Source organism: Erithacus rubecula (genome assembly GCF_903797595.1).
Source record: "Erithacus rubecula genome assembly, chromosome: 1".
Taxonomy (NCBI): domain Eukaryota; kingdom Metazoa; phylum Chordata; class Aves; order Passeriformes; family Muscicapidae; genus Erithacus; species Erithacus rubecula.
This window is the reverse complement of record NC_136658.1, coordinates 73356008-73375326: the sequence shown is the minus strand read 5'-3', so window position 1 is coordinate 73375326 and position 19319 is coordinate 73356008. Positions and strand designations below refer to the sequence as shown.

Here is a 19319-nt window from a genome sequence, read left to right as displayed (position 1 = left end):
CTTCTCATCAATATTATTTTCTCTCTATCAACAACAACCTTTTTAAAAGAATGATTTTGGCAACCTGTTTCTGCTGATAAATATTTTCATATTTCAAATCTTCAGTTTTAATTTGTGTTCAGCTGCCAAGGTGAATAAATAGAGTATCTCTAGAAATTGTTAAAAGTTCTGGATACAGTCCTCCAAATTAGAGTAAATTCTTAGAATGCAATATTGAGGAGGAAAAAACATTACATCAGTATAGATTTTTATATCTAGATGCACATTTCCTTGAGATCAGTCTGACAATTTGGGGAAAGAACTTTTGAAGAGGCTGTGAAAGTTATCTGAGAATTCAAGTAGATCAGATGCTTGTTGGTATTAAGTATATAAGGGAAGAACATTACATGTGAAACCAGTGTTGTGTGCAACAGCTCTTATTTATTGCAGTTTCATTCCTCCCTCCTCCTCCAAAATAGAAGTTTCACCTAAAAGGCAACAAAACAAAACCCAAGCCATAAATACCATACAGCCTTCCCCCACCCCTTACAAAAAAAAGCAAAAAACCCTCAACCCCACAGACAGCGTGTAGTCTGTTTTCTGCCTACTCTGATCATTGTCAGGTAGTAATACCTTCAGTACTGAACATGCAGTGAGAATTTTAAAAACTTCCATTTTGATTTTATAGTTCTTCTATGAGTTAATATATTACAGATCTTTTACTTACTTAATTTCCTGCATAATAATGTGAGCAAACTGCTACTTAAATTCAATTATTATGTTAATTTTTATGAATACTGTGGTCTTATACAGTATTCATCTCAAACTTCATTGTGCCTCTATGTGCCTGCCAGATGGTTCTCTTTAACTGCTGCATTTTCTAGTACTTGGATTTTTTTAATGTGCTTGAAGGTGTAATGGTGCATTCATGTGTGCTATCCCAAGATTTGAATTACTATATACTGCAGTCAACTCTATTATTTATGGTGGCAATCTTGGATAATGCAGAAGGATTAGAAGTTAGAGTTACTGCCTGCAGACCTGAGCTGACTCTGCAGAGCTGGATTGAGGTATCTTTATGTGTCTGGATCAATAGATGTTAAAAGCCCTTTTGAAATTAAGTAAAAGCATAGCTCATTCACAAAGGCATTGGCTAAATTAATAAATTTTCCTGAAGCTAGAAATGCTGGCATCATTCTGCAGTAGCAGCTAAGATAGCTGTGTGCAGAGATAATGTGGGCAGGTAGGATTAATTAGGTCAGCCACAGCCCAGATAAAGAAGGTCAATATCTAAAAAGTGATATTTGGGCACTGGCTGCATCTGTATTACTACACTTTTTTTTTTTTTTTTTTTTTTTTTTTTTCAAGTCAATATTTCTTACATAGAACCAGCTTCTCTGTTTCTGTGTCTTTGGCATGGTTAGGTATAAACTGGTCAGTTATGATTTCTAAGTTGACTTATGGTTTATGTGTGCTTAAATAGAGGGAAAGAGGGAAAAAAATCTCCATTGTTATGGTATCAGTGTGTCTTACAACTTTCAGTCAGAGTATAGCAGAATTTCTAACAGTTGTATAGATTGTATTGAGATAAGAATAACTCTAGCCCACGAGTTTCCATTTAAATTTATAGAATGAGCAAGTAAACTGTGATACAAATTTAAAGGCTTTTGACAAAGTACTGAGAATAGAAAATGAACTTAAGTCTTTTAATGGTACCAAAATCTTTACAATCCATTTTAAGTTATTTTTTTTCCATTTGAATATAATATTGATAGTATTTGCTATTATAATTTAAATTCTAATTCTGTGAGGAGCTGTTTCTTGTCTTTATGCATAATGGCTTGTTGTCCTAAGTTATAAGGTTACTCATACCGGATGGTAGAAAGATGGAAAGAAAATGCAGTTTTCTTTCACTTACTTAATTTAAAATAAAAAATATTTTCAAAAAATCTAAGTTTAAATCTTCACCACTTTATGTGAGCTGCTTATGGATTTTCATGTAGTAAAAATGACTAGATTCTTATTTTATATGAGAAATACAGTAGAAACTTTTGGGGTAAGAAAAAACTGATGCATATAAGCTGGTTTGAAGCTGATGTGACAGCTTGACAGGCTGTTTTGATAAAAGCTTTGGAGTACTGTAAATGGGTATTATCTGTGTTCTTTTCTTGCTGACACTTTGTGAAGCATTCTGTATGTGATTTTAGATGGATTATTATGACCATTCAACAATGCAGAAAGACAAGGCACTATTTCATGTTCCCAGCATGTACTTTGGCTACTCTCTGTACTTCTGCATGGCAGACTTACTCAACAAATAGAATAAATCTTGTTTTCCTTAGCACTTTCATTATTTTTTGGTGCTTGCGTGGATTAACCAATCTCAACATTAATTTCAAAGTAAGAGATTCTATTTAAAGGGCAAGCGAACCTTTAGATTACTAGATACTCTAAGAAAAGTTGAAATGTGTCAAATGCACGTTGGACATTTTCTTTAAGTCCCATTTTCATACATTGAAAACCCACAGTTTTCACTCTTTCCTATGCCTAAAACCTATGTGAGAACTTCCATGGTTGGAGACACTTCTCTGTACAGCTAGGAAGTGTTACATCTATTTAATTTCTAAAAAAGGAATTATGATTTTATATATGCCTTTTATATGCACTACAATGCATAATGTCATCTACCTTTTTGAATATTTGAAAAGTAATTTTAAATACTTCCTTTCTGTCACTTTTTTTTTTTTCTTTCTCCATTTTTTTCTGGGGTTTTCAGCAACAGATGAGTGTATTTTTGTTTTACTCTCATCACCCAAGAGTCAATTATGATTTATTTTCCCTGTGGTGGATAGATCTGTCGTATGTTTCCACTGCTGGCTTTCATAACATAGTTTCACTTTCTTACCAATTCCATCCCCTGAAGTCTTTCATATCTCTTATGTTTCTATACTGTAACCTTTTCTGAACACTTTCATTCCCTGTACTTTGTGAACACTTCACTTAAAGATACTGCTGGGATGGGCTGTTGGGTGATTTTCTTGCAGCCTCTGGAATCTCCCTGTGCTATTTTAACAGGATGAAAAGTAATTCTTAACCTTTATTTGGTCAGGCAGATATTATTCTCATGTTTGGTCTCTGGAAAGTTTGAAGGAAGCTCTCCACCCTGCTGTTGTTCCATTGTGGTTTTGGTGGGCATCACTGCTTGTGTTTATGTTTAAATATTTTATACCTCATTTCTGTATAATGACTCTAGGGACTGAAAGTGTGGAATACCTAGTGGCTGCAAATTTTGCTGTTTAGCATAGTCTGGCTAGTGAAATGTTTGACATGGCCCCTGCCTGCATTATTGTAGCACTGACAATGGGATCCACTCAGCATCTTCTGCCTCTTTCAGCTGCCAAAACTTTGGCTAGAATTGCAGGTTCCAGGACTGGATATATAAAACATGGGATAGTCATAGTCCAATCAGGAGAACTGACAGTGCTTGTTTGAATATGAATTCCCACTTCTACCATTGTAATATGTGAAAAATCACTGGAGGAATTTCTCAACAGGAAAAATAAGATTTGTATTCTTCTAAGGAGTTGTTCACCACCTTAAGCCTATTTTTATTCACTTAATAGCTGATGATTATTGAGAAGGCAACATTTTTCATCTGAAAAAAATTTTGTTCTTTACGTGCAGTGCTACCCTATTGGCTTTCTTGGTTGAGCTTCTTAAGAGTTCAGTAGCCATGCAAGAACAAATGCTTGGTGGAAAAGGCTTTCTAGTCATTGGCTATCTCCTTGAAAAGGTATGTTTGGAGGATTTTTATCTTTGTTCTGCTGTAATATTTCTTATGCTGTAATATTTCTGCTGTCACTGGGGTACTTTCAATCACTTGACTCTGGTGGAATAAAATATATTTGTGATATATGTACTGCAAATTAAAAATATTTTATAAGTTGTCTACAGGAATCTCTTAATCTTCCTTATCCTCTTATATACCAGTATTCAAAGAATAAATTTTCTCGAGGTGGTTCTGTTTTCTTATTTAGGTTCTTACTTTAGATCTATTTGTGAATCATTTTAAAGTATTTTCATTTCTGTACTTTCCATCCATCCAAACTTGCTGAGGAGAATTCTCTTGTTTTTAGTTTGTACCAACATAGCAGATGTCATAACTGAGATCTGGTATTTTTGTGTGTGTAGGTTAATCAAAGTTAAATTAGTCTTCTGTGACTCAATTATAAAATTTTTGAAATAATTGTCCTGTGTTTTGAAGATGAAAAACTGTAACCAAATTTAATTTCTGAAAGAAAGGGCATTCCTTGCACTTGGCCATTTTCAGACATAACGAGAAGTAATCACAAAACTGATGTTCAGCTCAGTTGCCTGAGGAGCATCAGACAAACCTGCTTCCCTGCCTCATGACAGCCTGTTACTGGGGTTTAATAATCTAAATAATCTAAATAGTTTTACCTACGCTGAGATAGTGATGGTCCTATGATTGAATGCCTACTACTGGGCTTTTATTACCATGAGGTCAGCATAACAATCTTTCAAGCAGTAGATAAAAATCCTCATACCACCTTTAAGAAATGTTCAGAAATTTGAAGAAGGATGATAAGTAGTTTCTCTCATTCTGTTCCCCTTGTTCTTTGCACTAGGGAAATTCCTTCACTCAATACCTAAAAGCAGATTTTCTATGCTTCTGTTTTCACTATTAAGCAAGTGTGATTTAGAATTTCAAAGAACTAGCCTAAGGTGTTATTTTTTTCCAAGGGTAGGTTTTCTTATGCCGTAACCAGAATGAATTGACAGAGCTGTTAGCTTTGGTTTGTTAAGTTACACACAGGCAGGCTGGTGAGCCCTCATAGAGGGCTTTCTCCTGAGTAGAGCACTCTGGTTTATACACATGGAATACATTGATTCAAAATGTTCTGCACAATTTTTTTTAAAAAAAGTTTGCATGCTCTTCTAATTAACACCTGCTATGTTCATTAGATTTAGGCATGTGAATATTTAAAGAATTTCTATTGATCACAGCATAATTCTTAAAACATATGTTGTTTTCTGGGTGTTTTTTGCATTAGATTCACTTAGCTTCAGTTTTTTGAAAGGATGTATTTTATTTTTTTCAATCTATGCTTGTATTCAGTTGGCACACATGGTGGGAAAAAATCTTTTTGTTTCCTAGTCTCAATTTTATTATTTGCAAATTATCTGTTGTATCTGTTGTTCATTTGCATGTAATCAAATACTTCAGAGAAGACAGAGACAGAGAGTTCTTTTCTGTTTTGCTTGAACTTCCAAACAGCTTTTTTTCTCTTATTAGTTGCAGATTATTTATTGTGAATTTGGATGTAAAATCAAAAAGAAATTAAGCATCCAGGCTGAACTTGTATTACTGACAAGTAGACTTCAGTTCTAAAAATAATAAATCTCCATATTCCCAAACTGTACTTACAGCATCAAAAATAATTCAGAAATTGAATCACAGAATCATTTAGGCTAGAGATGACCTTTGAGTCCAGCTGTTAACCAGCACTGCCAAGTCCACCACTAAGCCATGTCCCTCCGTGCCAGATCTACACATCTTTTAATACCTCAGGGATAGTGACTCCACCATTTCCCTGGTCAGCCTGTTCTAGTGCTTGACATTTTATGGGGAAGGTAAGGAGAAGGATCTTTAGAGTTATTTGCTATTTATTCATCTGTTAATTTAGTATACAAAGAAGTTTGCTAAAGTCTTTATGCCATGTTACTACATAGGAGCAGGTCTCAACAGTGATTTTATGGCATATTCTATGAAAGTGAAAGAGTCCTGAAATTTGAGGAAACCATGAATTCAACTCCTTCAAATACCTACTTAAGTTTAAGAAACAAAAGCAAGTCTCCCAATAATATGTGTTCACACACTGATACCCCCAATTTCAGGAAGGCACTTGTTTAATTTAAGAAGAGATAAGGACTTCAGATGAAATTCTCAAGAATCATGCTGTAAAATGTGGAATCCTGACTGGGTTCTAATAAAATGAAAACAAACCCAGCAAAGCAAAATGCCATGTAGCTATTAAAAGGATCACTAATATTGTTAGAAAATACAAACTGCATTAATATTCAGTGACATCAAAACATGCAAGGCTGCATATATTTTGTAATGATGAGCCAGGTGAAAGTACTGGTTCATAGTTCTGCTCTAATTATATTAAAGAAGAAGATTTTTTTCTTTATCTTTTTTCTTTCTGATTATTTTCCCCCAGTCATCTAGAGTTCATATAACCAGAGCTGTTCTGGAACAATTTTTGTCATTTGCAAAATATTTGGATGGATTATCTCATGGAGCACCTCTACTGAAGCAATTATGTGATCACATCCTTTTTAATCCTGCAATCTGGATACATACCCCTGCAAAGGTAATGATGCACTTAAATAATGCTATGACTCTCCTACAACAAAATTAAATACTGTTTATCTTTTATAACATTCTACTTAGGTTTTTGGTTTTCCTTTTTTTTTTTTTTTTAGTTGGTAATAGCAATGATTTTTAGATCATGAAATCTGTACACTGCTTAACTATATATTTCAATATCTTTTATAATTTTCTAAAAGCAGTTAAATTATTGCCTAAGATTCTCTCTGATTACATGAAAAGATTGTTTCAAAAAACCCAGTCCCTTTTTCAGTGATTGCTTTACATTGTTTTCCTACAGATTAAGCATAAAATTTTGTATTTTTAATTGCTGGAAAAGTGTCTTTTATTACATAATAATGTAAACTCTCAATCCAGACTATATGTTCGAGTTTGATACTATGTTATCATTCATCTCTGGTAATAATGAATTACTTGTTTTCCGAAGTAATCATGGTTTGAGATACATGAACCAAAGTGAAAAGTAGCATTGTCTTAGAAACAGAATATATGTACTTCTGGTACAAAAACTTAGAATAGAAAACAAGACAATATGTTTATCATTACTTAAATCATTCCTAGATATCACTGCAGCCCCTGCCTGACTAGAGTTGTAATTAGTTTTTCAAGTTTTTTATGTCTCATCCAAATTCTATTCTAAAAAGAACCCTACAATTTAAGGCTACTAATACAGAGCTTCCATTTATGTGGGTTACTGTTTAATTCCTCAGGTGCAGCTATCTTTGTACACCTACCTGTCAGCTGAATTCATTGGGACTGCTACAATCTACAACACCATACGCAGAGTGGGCACGGTGCTGCAGTTAATGCACACGCTGAAATACTACTACTGGGTGGTGAATCCTGCTGACAGCAGTGGCATTACTCCTAAAGGATTGGGTGAGTGCAACCACCAAGCATTTCTCCTGTAGGAGGTTTGTGATGTACATGCTGAATGCTCCTTGGATCTGTAGACAAGGAGGTAAATAAATGGCAATAGTTGATACCAGTGGTCATCAGCAGAAAGACCGTGGAAGTACTTTTTGGTGTATCATAAACCCATGCTGATAATTTATGCTTATATGTATTCCCAGAAGATTCCAATTCTGGTCTCCAATCATGTAGCATATACTTATGAGAGCATACTGTAGGAAACCTATTAAAAAGATTGATTTTTCTTCTTCTGTAATAAAGAGGAAATATTACATGTATTTCATATGCCAAAGAAAGCTTTGTGTGGTTTGAATGATTAGTTGCATTAAGTGACCTTGAAAACAGAGTGGAAACTTCTAGTTCTCACTGCAGTGGTCTCTGAAACTGTATTTCCTGTTCAATAATATTTTTTTCTCTGTCCTTATACAATAGAAGTTTATTTAACTTTGTTTAAAGTGATGTGCTTAGCTTAGCCCAGGAGGTACTGAATGACAGCACCAGCACAATGCAATAATGGATACTGGTTGAAGGCTGCATGTTACAAATGTGTATTACCCAGAGCAAATCATTCTAATCCTATACATTCTGGCTGTAATGCCATTATATTTAGCTATCTACTTCTGTAAAGCAGGAAGGATTTGGCTGAAAGTCTCTTAGAAAGTACCTGATAAAGGAGAATTTATTAATTATTTTTAGTGTGTAACTATTAATGTCATGCTGAGAAATTGAATAACTGGGGGATGTTCTTAGTACTGTCCCGTACCCAAATATTCAAGAGTATTACATGTCTAACATGTTAGTTACTGGGTAATTCTTATCTGTAAGTGAGCTGTATGCATAGGCGTTTTCCTCAATATTTTTTTTAATAAATAAAACCACAAGGAACAATTTTTTTCCTAGATTAGATGTCCTAATAGGCAGTGAAGGTGTTGAAAATCACAGAAAGATGCATCCTGCTCTAGGATCTAGGATGACATTTATAGTTTTCATATAATATATATTATTTATTATAATATATTATAATTTATATATTATAATGTATAATATTAGTATAATATTAGATGAAGAACAGTCTTAAAAATATTAACATTAATTTTCAAATACTTAACAAAAGCTCACTTTTCTCTCTTCATTTGAATGAAAGGTTTGAAATCCTAGATAATGAAAATTACCTGTGGTGGTTATTTAATTAGCTAGAAATCTTTGTCAGTGATAAATTTTATTATCCACTTACGCTGATTCTGGATTCCTGCTGCCAAAATAGAATTAACTTCTTTTTTTGGTGCCTGCAGTGAAGATGTCTCCTTCTGAGCTAGTTGTCTGCTGATGATGCACAGTGGAATGCAGGAGTCAGTTGCCTTAGTACAGGTTTCTAGCATCATTGTAGTCTCAGTGGGGCATCCCACCTGCTTTTCAGAAGGATGCAGGTTTCCTGTGTGTCCAACACCAAATCTGCTTGTTTTAGGTCGATATTTTGCAAACTTTATGGCATGACAACTTGCACTGGTAAGTATGTTTAGGAAGCTGTGTCTTATCTCTAATTGACAGGCACTTGAGAAATGCTTTGTTTGAAATGTGGTTGCTCCCTAGACTGTGCTGCCTCTATTGGTTAGATCTCCACTAACCCCGGTGGGAGGTTAGAAGCTGGTCTTATGTGGGAACTACACTGTTGATGTCTGAACTGAGGGTGAGCTGAATCCTACCCTGGGGGTGGCTTTATCCAGATTCATCCTTTCAGAGAGGTTTACACTGTTACACTGCACAGGTGCAGTTTTACCATCAGACAAGTGAACTCTATCTGAGATCAGTGAGGAATTGGGATGTTTAAAACTCAGATGATCAGTTTATATACATTGAGTTTGTGGCTGTTGAATACCCAGCTGTTGTGAGGTGAAGTTTTCAGGTGTCAACCATATTTACAGCTAGATAGACTTGGAAAATTCCTCAACTAATTTGAGAGTGAAAGTTTCATAATACAGTCTACTTGTTATGTAGAAATCTCTACTTGAGATTTTTTTTTTCTAGTATATTTGATTAAATTGAAAAAAAAAATCCTATGCTACTGTGTCGTGATACTACTACCTAACAACATTTTGAAAATGTATTTTATGTTACAGACTGCTTCCCTCTGGCTAGGTTTGCTCTTTTGTGGAGTCAGTGACATTTCTTTCTGTAGGAAGCATGGATTGTTTTATCTTGCCCATATCTGCCTATTTGCAGTCAACTGTATTTTTTTAGTATTTGTATGTGTAATTCCAGTTACATAGCTTCAAAAAATATATAATATATTCATGAAAATCTGAACAGAAGGCATGAGGTACACAAGGATGCAGAATTACGAATGAGAAATGAATCAATTAACTCTAAATTAAGCATAGATATGGCTGGTTTATATCCCTATCTTTTCTTTTATTCAGAGTATCATTTGTGTCAGTTTCAGACAAGGTACTTTTTTTAATCTGGAACCAGGTCAGTCTCTGGAAGGTAATCAGGCAGTGTAAATTAGGGGATGTTTGGTGCAGCAGTTTGACAACAAAAAAATCAAAATTTCTAAGGCCTTTATACAGTAGTTGGGAAGGTGATTTATAAACTGAGGCCATGTAAGTTTTCAAAAAACATATTATGATTGATTATATCTGAATTTTCTCATTTTGTCTCTAGTTGCATTTACAAATAAACCTGACTTTTTGAAAGTTGACTGTCTTCTTTCTTCCTTGTTCCTTATTCTCTTCCTCCTTCCCGGCAGAAAGCCCTGTGTAATTGATGGAACTACAAAGAAGTAGTAGTTTCTTTTCTATCTGTAAGAGTGACTTGTTGAAAAATGTCTGCCTATCAGAGAGGAGGGTCAGTGACTTAGCAACACATATGTAACCCAACATAGCTATGGAATTTTCTCCATTCAAATCAGCACTGGGGCTTTTTTTTTTTGCTATTATTTCACTAACTTCTGCCTCTGATTAATAGAGCTGTAATAACTGTAGTGATTTGCAAGCAAATGACTGTGAAAATATAGTAATTACTGAGGTGATATGCTGCTACATTTAATTTCATATTACCTTCATTTCATAAAAGATTTTTTTATGAAATCAACATTAATTGCTAGCAATTGATAAAATTCCTGAAAATATTAAAAAATGTTTAATCACTTGGATGTTGCATCACTTCTGTTTACCAGATTTTTTTTTTTAACATTAAGTGCAGGTCTGGCTGATTCAAACAGTCATTGAATACAGTTCTAGGAGTAGTTGTAGTTATTACATTTAAGGCTTTTTTATTTTTCACCTCTGTTTTCATCATCCCATAACTTCACCAATCCAAATAGCTCAATAAAAGGTAACTCTTCCAGTATTTTGTCTTTGTTAATTTTTATTGGCCTTCCTGCTGCCACTATTGCCAGGAAGTTTATAATTTCTTGAAATGAAGAATAATGTATGAAAAACTTTGCTAAAGAAAAAAAGTTGCAATGTAAAATACAGTTATGTGAAATTTAAAGTAGCTGTATTTTAAGTAGCATTTGATATCTCAAAATGCATGAATAGGACTCATTTTCTATAAACATTAATTTTAATGTATGAAACAGAAAAATGTCATCACGTGAGCAAATTGCAGCTGAAATTCTAGGTTGACTTGACATGAGACTTGTCAAATTTGAAGATTTTACTGGAAATCATGCCAATATCTAAAATTTGACTGAATGTGCTAAAGTGCCTTCAAATAATTTGCTGTCATATTAGGAAGTAAGCTTATTCATGCAGACATTTCAGTACTGTGATGTTTTCTTGTCTTCTAGGCATGTCATCTTTTATGTGGAGATACTGCAACACTTTTTAATATTAGTAGTTGGATTTACTATTACTTGCACATAGTTACTCTGCTTCAGGGTTTTATTGCCTTCCCCTGTGGAGGTATAAATGCTTTTTAAAAATGAATTTTAATAAAATTTTTAAAAGGCTCAGGTACTTATTTTAAATTTGGTTTTGCATCTCCTCTTTCATTATTGGTTTCCTGTTTCACACTGTTTTATTCTTAGAATCAGAGTACTGAATTCATATTTGTATTTTCATTTCCTTCTGAGCTACTGGAAACACTGTTTCAGAGTGTAAAAGTATCAACTTGGTCCATAATTATTCATAGTAGGTTTTACATTTTAGATGTAGATTCACAAAGTGGAGACAAGTTGTCTGTTTAAAATTGAGTTACACTTTTCTTCTGGCATTGTTTGTTTCAACATTTTTTACAAAAAGCCTAAAAAGTCAAGCTAATCTCTAAAGAAAATAATCTAAATTTCATTATTTATTTTTTAACTTAGACTGTGATTAAAGCTGTTATCTTGATTTGCCACATGCACACCTTTAATAGTTTGTTAAATCATATAGAATAAGGATAATAGGATAATCCAGCCATTGCAGTACCTAAACACAGAACAAAGCAGACAATGGGTGAAAATGATTTAAAATATATAGCTTCTTTCTGTCTGTATTTTATTTTGTGATGAGTTGGAAGGGATCCATCAGGATCATCAAGTCCAATTGCTGGCCCTGTACAGGTCACCCCAAGAGTCACCTTGTGCCTGACAGTATTGTCCCAGTGCTTGAAGTCAGGCAGGCTTGGTGCTGTGACACTCCCCTGGAGAGCCTGTGTTGGGTGAGAGAAATGTGAATGTAAGTTCCCAACTACTGTGTGGTTTAGTTCATTCCTGAACTGAATGGACAAGCATTTCTCTCTGTACTGGTGTTTCCTGTGTTCTTCACACTCTACCTCAATGAATTCTACCTTTATGAGTAGTATCATGTATCCTTATTGAGAATGCAGGGTGGCTAAAGTACAAGTTATATAATAGTGAAGAGTTTTCAAGTGTGTTTTTCATGTCCAGTATTTTTGAACACTAACTGTGGAATTGGGAATTACAGATATTATTATGAGGAGAAAATAACTATAGTTTTTCATTTTTCAGATAGAAGAAGTTCCACAGAGTTATTTCAAGAGCTGGGTTTGAGAGGAACTCAGTTCATTTTAGATTTTACAGCAGGGAGAAAATCAGGCCCTCTGTGATCCACATATCATGTGATGTTATTTATGTGTGCATAGAGATCAGATTCTGCTATCTGTATCATGTTTCATTAATTTAAGGAGTAGAAACATCATGGTTTTTACGTAGTAAAAAATCAGAACAGATGGAAGAATGTTACATTTGGTTGGTGATAGAACTGGTAACACAATTTTATTTCCAAAGACAGAATTAGAAATCTTGTTCTTTGTTGTTATTCAAAGCTCCTAATCAGCTTTTTTTGGGGTGTTGTTTGTTTGTTTGTTGTTTTTCCCACAGCAGTACTGATTGTACTTAACTTTGTGAATGTGTTTACTTATTTCCTCTTATTTACTTCTGGTTTATGCCCCTATAATTCTCTATACTGCAGGGATGAATTGGATTAAATGATAATTTTTTTTCATTTATTTTTGTCTGGGTAAAGCTGGCTGTTATTGTGTGTGTATATTTTAAAAAATTTGACGCAAATGATGGGCTCTGTGAATAATACATACATAAAGAAATCTAAAAGCAGGAAATGCTTTAATGACTCATCCTTGTGTGGGATAAGGGAGGCATCCTTTCTCTGCCCATTAAAAAGAATGTTGCTATTTTGTATTAGGGATTTATGGTTGTTGTACCAGATCTTGAAAGGATTATCTTCATAGCTGATCTAATTTGAGATTGGTTTTAGTCTTTAGCAGTGCTGACTATCAGTGTCTGAGTGATGGTGAGACTGAATTGTCTATATGCAGTGATAGGCACAAAGATTAAATGACAGTTAAAACTTCTTTGCAATTTCTGAGTTGAAAAACAAAAAGTACATGTCTTTAATTGCCTCAGTATGTGTGGTTAATGCATGCTTTTTTATTCTAGGATAAATTACATCGTTGTTTGGTCAATAATACATTTTTTAAAATAAATCTTCAACTAGGAATGAAGCAATTTAATTAGTAATGAAGTAAAAAACTGATGATATAAAAATTATAGTGAAAAATCTGGTTTAGATAGTTTTAGAACTTCCTATTTAATTAATTCTACTCAGCCTGTGTCAGATGATCATTACATCATACTGCTGCAGTCCTTTCTTCCATTCTTTGTAGCTGTCTGGTGGTTACATAGCCTCCGGTTTCTCCAGCCTGTCTTATTTTTCCTTGCCAGTTTTTGAAACTAATTTTTAAAACTAATGAAGTCTTTTGGGTAGCAGCTGTCCCCTTTTTCTGATTCTAGAGCAGTGAAGCTTTCTGACCCAACTAAAAAGCAAGGAATAAATAGTACTAGAGGACTGCAGGGAAAATTGCACTTTACCTGCTTGGCACATAGCCTGCAAGCAGCAACTCCTTTGGTATCCTTTGCATGTTGAAGAATCCTTTTCAAGGTTTTCACACTCATTCCAGGGAAATGAGTGGGTACATGAAGAAGAAGATAAAACTCATGTGTCTTTGAAGAGGTTCCCAGTTAAATTGGGATATCTTTTTTGACACGTCCTTACAATTTCTGTTTCAGAAATGTTTTGCAGACATCTCCATTGTCTGTATTCTGTTTCCATAATTGCAGTCTTTCAGGAAAAAAACAAAATGGCCTTTTTTATTTTCTTTAGTCCTGGTTTTCAGATATTGAATCCCAGTAAGGTGTAGGAGGGAAGAGAGTGTACAAAGAAGGAGAAACTTCTGAGATGCAGTTAGGGAAACTGAATCCACATTTAAATTAGGAAAAAAAATAGCTAAATTATATAAAATATAATATGTATATATTTGTTAGATAAAAATAGCTTGTTGATAACAACCACACCATATTTAAAATTCATGTAATATTTAATATAATTGCACCTAGTTAAAAAAAAGCAACAAAAATCCAACTGACTTCTGTTTTTTTATGGTGGAAAACAGATATTTCATGGTGCCACTAGAATTAATATAAGCTAGTCTTATATCTTTAGAGCCTGATAGACTTTTTTACTACAATACCTTTAGTGTTCTTACAAATAGTGAGTGAAGAACTTGAGATTTATTTGCCTATTTCTGAAGAATACACAGTTCACTTCTTTCCACTCCTAAACAGGAAGAAATCTTGAGTGTATTAGCCATTATTTTGGTTCCTCCTAGTGAAACAAACATACCTTCCCTTAAGGTTTTTCTGTTTCACAAACTTGAATTACTGTGTGTAAAGCAGCGACTTCACTTCAAAAAGTATCACCAAAGACAATTAGAAAATCTTCATTAAAAACTTGGGTTTATCTAGATTGGAAATAATAGTGAGAAATAGACTGCTTTTAAACTTTGATCTGTGTTTATCAGTGTAAGATAAAATGGATGATGGGAAAATAATTTAAGTTGCATTTATTTTTACTGTACAAAATTTAAGACTGTCTGTGCTATGCATTGTCTGGAAAGCAGAAACTTAACAAAAGAATCTCCAGTTCAACTTCAATATTTATGAAAAAGGAAAATGGAAGATGCAGTAGAAGTAGTTTCAAATTACTATTATTGTTAGAGCTCTGGCTTTTTTACATATTTCTGTTTTCATAATATATTTCATCAAGCACAGTTGTTTAAAGTATTATGGATTACATTTTTTTCCTGGTTTAAATTGAATATTTTCTTTAGATAGTAGTTTCTCTTTAGTTAAATGTCTTTTCTTTTTGCTGCAGGTAATGGCTACCACTAGTATTTCATAAATCCTTTCTCTGTTGGTTATCATTCAGATGGTATTTAACATAATATTTTAGCCATTCCAAGTTGTTTATCACATATTGCTGTCTATTACTATCAGCTTATTTCTATTTTTCATCTTCCTGTTTCTTTTAAAAAACTAAGTAAAATATAATATGGATTTCTTTTTTTCCAAATGTAACAGCACTTATGCTTAAATATATTGTGTTGAAAATGTGATTCTGAAAGGTTATAAATTATATCATTTGCAAATATGAACTTTTTATATGAAAGCATTGTACAAAATCTGTTGTAGGAGCTGTGATTTCCTTAGAAAGCTGGAGTGATTAAAGGAATTAGTTTATATTTAAAAATGCTATATTTTGTTTCTTCCAGATGGTCCTCGGCCCTCTCAGAAAGAAATCATATCATTAAGAGCATTTATGCTTCTGTTCTTGAAACAACTTATACTGAAGGTAAAATGGTCTATTCTAGAGTGAAAACGTTGACATTTGTTATATGCTAGTAATAGTATCTTTCACAGTAGAATATTGGTAATACCTGTCCAGTATTGAGTCTTTTCCTGGTTAATTTAATGTTCATGCACATCCATCTAATCAAATCCATGCAAAGTTTCTTAATTACCTCACCAAAGTATGCCATGTATTTTTTATCAGATGTCTAATACATTTATATTAAATATATAAACTGTGTTTTAATTAAATTAATTGTCATATTTGAAAAACATTTAATAAAATGGTCAAATGAAAAATATAATTGCAGTTGGCAAGCTAATTATTGGTTTTATCCTTCTGTTGGTTCTACCGCTGGTAGAAATGGTATAGGACTCTTTCTGTTACAGCTGAATGCTGCTCTTTCAGGAATAATCTGCCATTTGAGATTAGATTGAAAACCAGTATCTTCTGTTCTCTCACAAACTGGAGGAGTAACAGTAGTAGTTTGTTGTATCTGAGGGCCCACACTAGAAGAATCTGACTACATACTGTTTTGAACTGTCAAGTGATAAAGAAAAGCAGTAGAATGATAGAGAGGATTATTTAGTCTCTTAGGTTCAAATACAAAAGCTGTAAGATTATTTGACTAGGTCCAAGGTTTGCTTATCCAAACCTGAGGAATGCATTTGCTCTCAATAATGGCCCCCTTTTTTGTTTTCTAGGATCGGGGAGTGAAAGAAGATGAGCTGCAGAGCATATTGAATTACTTACTAACAATGCACGAGGTACATTTCTGTAATTACCCACCTTTTATTGTAACTGATTGTACCGACTCTGTGGGAAGCTTGTTGTTGAAGTTAGTTTGTAGAATAACATTGGTGCTTGTCATACAGGATGAAAATATTCATGATGTGCTGCAGCTGCTAGTGGCACTAATGTCTGAACATCCAGCATCCATGATTCCTGCCTTTGATCAAAGAAATGGGATACGGTAAGACAGTGAAGTGAGGAAATACCTTAAAAGTAGTTCCAGTATCATCACTCTCCAGTTTACTTCTTTTTCACATAAATATCACACTTGCTGATCTTTTAAACTTCAATTTTATTAACTTGGGATTTATTTTTTGGCAGAATGAATGATTTCAACATGTTGGAGGAAAAAAAGTGTTTCCATTTAAGATTATCATTATGATATTTCAAAGTAACTGCACTGTTTTACTTGCTTCTCCATCTCAAATAGAATGTGTAATTAACAAGATGCATCAAATAACTGTGTATATATCTCAGAATAATGGAAAATATTATTTCTTTGTATCTTTAACATTCTCTGGGGAGAAAAGGAAAACAAGAAATTGTGCCCTAGCCTCTCAAATTCTGTCTGAAAAGAATGGAATTAATGTTTTTATCTGTTTGGCTATAGAATTAATAACTGATAATTCCCAAATAAGTGGTGGGGTTTTTTGGGGGGGTTATGCCTAATTTGGTAATATATTTTTTTTCAAGGACTAATAATTTTTATGCTAATAATTTAATACTTACTATGACATTTTTTTTGTGCTACTCTGAAAATACTTTTGAAAATGGAAGCGGCTTGTAAAAGGGATAAAACCCCACATCTGCTACTTGATAGATTCAAGTTCCATTTTGCCTAAGTGCTAAGATCTTTGTACAAACCTATGTACTAAAAACTGTTTGAATGATAATGCATGTTGAAGGGAGAACTCATAGTTAGGACTTTGCTATAGGGCTGCCTATAGTTTGTATTCAAACAGAATTCTATCCTTATCAATTTTTGAAGAAGGGCAAGTCTGATCTGGAAGACTGGAGACATCTTTATGTAACATTTGTGGTACTGATATTACAAGTGTTTGATGGTGCAGTCTTTGTGTTTGAAAGTCTGTGTTGTAGCAGCAGAGAGAATGTGCAGGATTACAACTTTTAAGTGTTTAAAAAACAAAACACCCCCAAAGCTTTACATAAAATAAGGGATTCATTTGCCTAAGATGTCAGATGACAAAAGCTCCAGAGGTCATTTGGTAATAGCAGAAGTCATTTCGGAAGAGGAAGATACTGTCTTAAAAAGCACTCTTTAGTGGAGAGAGATTAGGAAGAATGGCTAAAAGCTGAAGCCAAGCTAATTCTAATGGGAAGCTAAAATATAAATTCAAAAAATTGTTGCAGAACAGTGCAGGGCAAGAGTGATGTTTTCTGTCTCTTGGTGACTTCAGATCAAGGCTGGTTTCCTTTCTGAAAGACTGCATAATTTGTGCTTAAACCTATCATATTAATTAAATATTTAATAATTAGATTAGTTAATATTTGAAGAACTTTTTTTTTATCCAGTATTTTAAAACAGAGGGTCTAATGAAGGGAGATTTTCATTAGCATCCATGTGCTCCAGAATATGACCCTGTCTGTTCCAGTCTGCTTCTCTTGTCCCAAGCTACAACATTTGACTGTCTTTTATTTGGTTATTCCAAGAGAGAAGTATAGGACAAGATGTTACTTTTTGTTCTAAAACATTGAAGTGAACCGAACTACACCATGTCTGCAGCCTCAAGACATCATAATTAACTTCTTACTCTGCACTTGATTCTTTCAGTATATCCTATTTTCTCTGAATTGTTATTTACATTTATTTATTTATTAATAAGTATCCTTGCTCAGTGAAATACAAGCTATGTATGTGATATTTAGTAATGCAATCTATATATGCAGTGTTTGAGCTTGAATTTGTTTTTCTGTTTTAGAGTAATTTATAAGTTGCTGGCTTCCAAAAGTGAAAGTATATGGGTGCAAGCTTTGAAGGTCCTTGGATATTTTCTTAAACATTTGGGTCATAAGTAAGTGTTGTTTTAAAATTTTTGGAGTGGTGTATTTAAGTTCACAATATTTCTTGTCTTTTTGTCATGATTACTGTATATTCTTTATAGTCTTTAGAAATTACTTCAAATTATTAGGTTTTCTGATTCATAATTTGAACACTGTTAGCTTTATAAATCAGATAATTTTTTTTCCCCAGTTAGCTTGCTATTACTGTGATGCTTGAAACAATACATTGGTTGTCTTTCAGATATGTGATATACTGAAACTCAGGTCTTAAAAGAAGGAAAAAACATTTTCCAGAAATGCATCTTTTAACTACATATTGCATGTTCAGCTGAAGTTAACAGGAAACATATGAGTGTGATCTAAAATTTGCTTCTGAAATTATCAGTGTCATTGCAATAAAATTTCCAGGGCAGCACTTCTAAAAATAGTTTTAGAAGGGTGGGAAAAATGAAATAGAATATTTTATTGACATGGGAATGTTTCAGAAGGAAACATTCAGAAGGAAAAGCAGATACATCAAGCAAGTTGTGTTTTAAAAAAGAAAAAAAAGGTGGTAAGGACATATCTCTGTGTAGGCAATATCACATAGAAAATGTGGCAGCAAGAAATATCCCTATTTAAAAGGACCTGATGTCATGAAATGGGTTTACTTAGTCTGATCTTCCATATTATAGTGTCAAGAAAGCACTAACAATCATGCAGTGCTGCATAGCCTGCTGTTGCTCATTTTTCCACTTCTACATGTGGTGTTAAGATCCCTGCTGGGATTAGCCCAAAATGGCATTTTAGTGGGAGGCTGTGTATTATAAAAATTAACCACATGCTTCACAAGAGACTTCATCATGTAAGCCTCATTTGAAAGGGAAGGAGGTAGGAGTCCAGCCAGAGTGTGGTATTGCTAGAAGTGCTTTTCTCAGTAAGATCAATAAAGCATGACTGTATAATTGAGAGACAGTTAGCTGAGAATATGCTTCTAAATGGGATTTTTCCTTTGGGATCCAGCAAGTCGAATACTGTTCTGGGAATTAATAAAGCAAATTGATAGTCCA

At 33.7% G+C, this 19319-nt stretch overlaps 1 protein-coding gene across 8 annotated transcripts in view; it reads left to right on the top strand.

Annotated features, from left to right (window-relative positions):
• The window catches only part of NBEA (neurobeachin), a 451247-nt gene that overhangs the window by 116521 nt on the left and 315407 nt on the right, over positions 1–19319 (top strand). For all 8 annotated transcript variants that reach the window (XM_079333484.1, XM_079333487.1, XM_079333486.1 and 5 more), the window contains exons 11-17: positions 3664–3772; positions 6225–6377; positions 7105–7273; positions 15380–15459; positions 16161–16223; positions 16332–16429; positions 18189–18281. In XM_079333484.1, coding sequence (XP_079189610.1) covers positions 3664–3772; positions 6225–6377; positions 7105–7273; positions 15380–15459; positions 16161–16223; positions 16332–16429; positions 18189–18281 — 765 coding nt within the window. The remainder of the gene's footprint in view (positions 1–3663; positions 3773–6224; positions 6378–7104; positions 7274–15379; positions 15460–16160; positions 16224–16331; positions 16430–18188; positions 18282–19319) is intronic.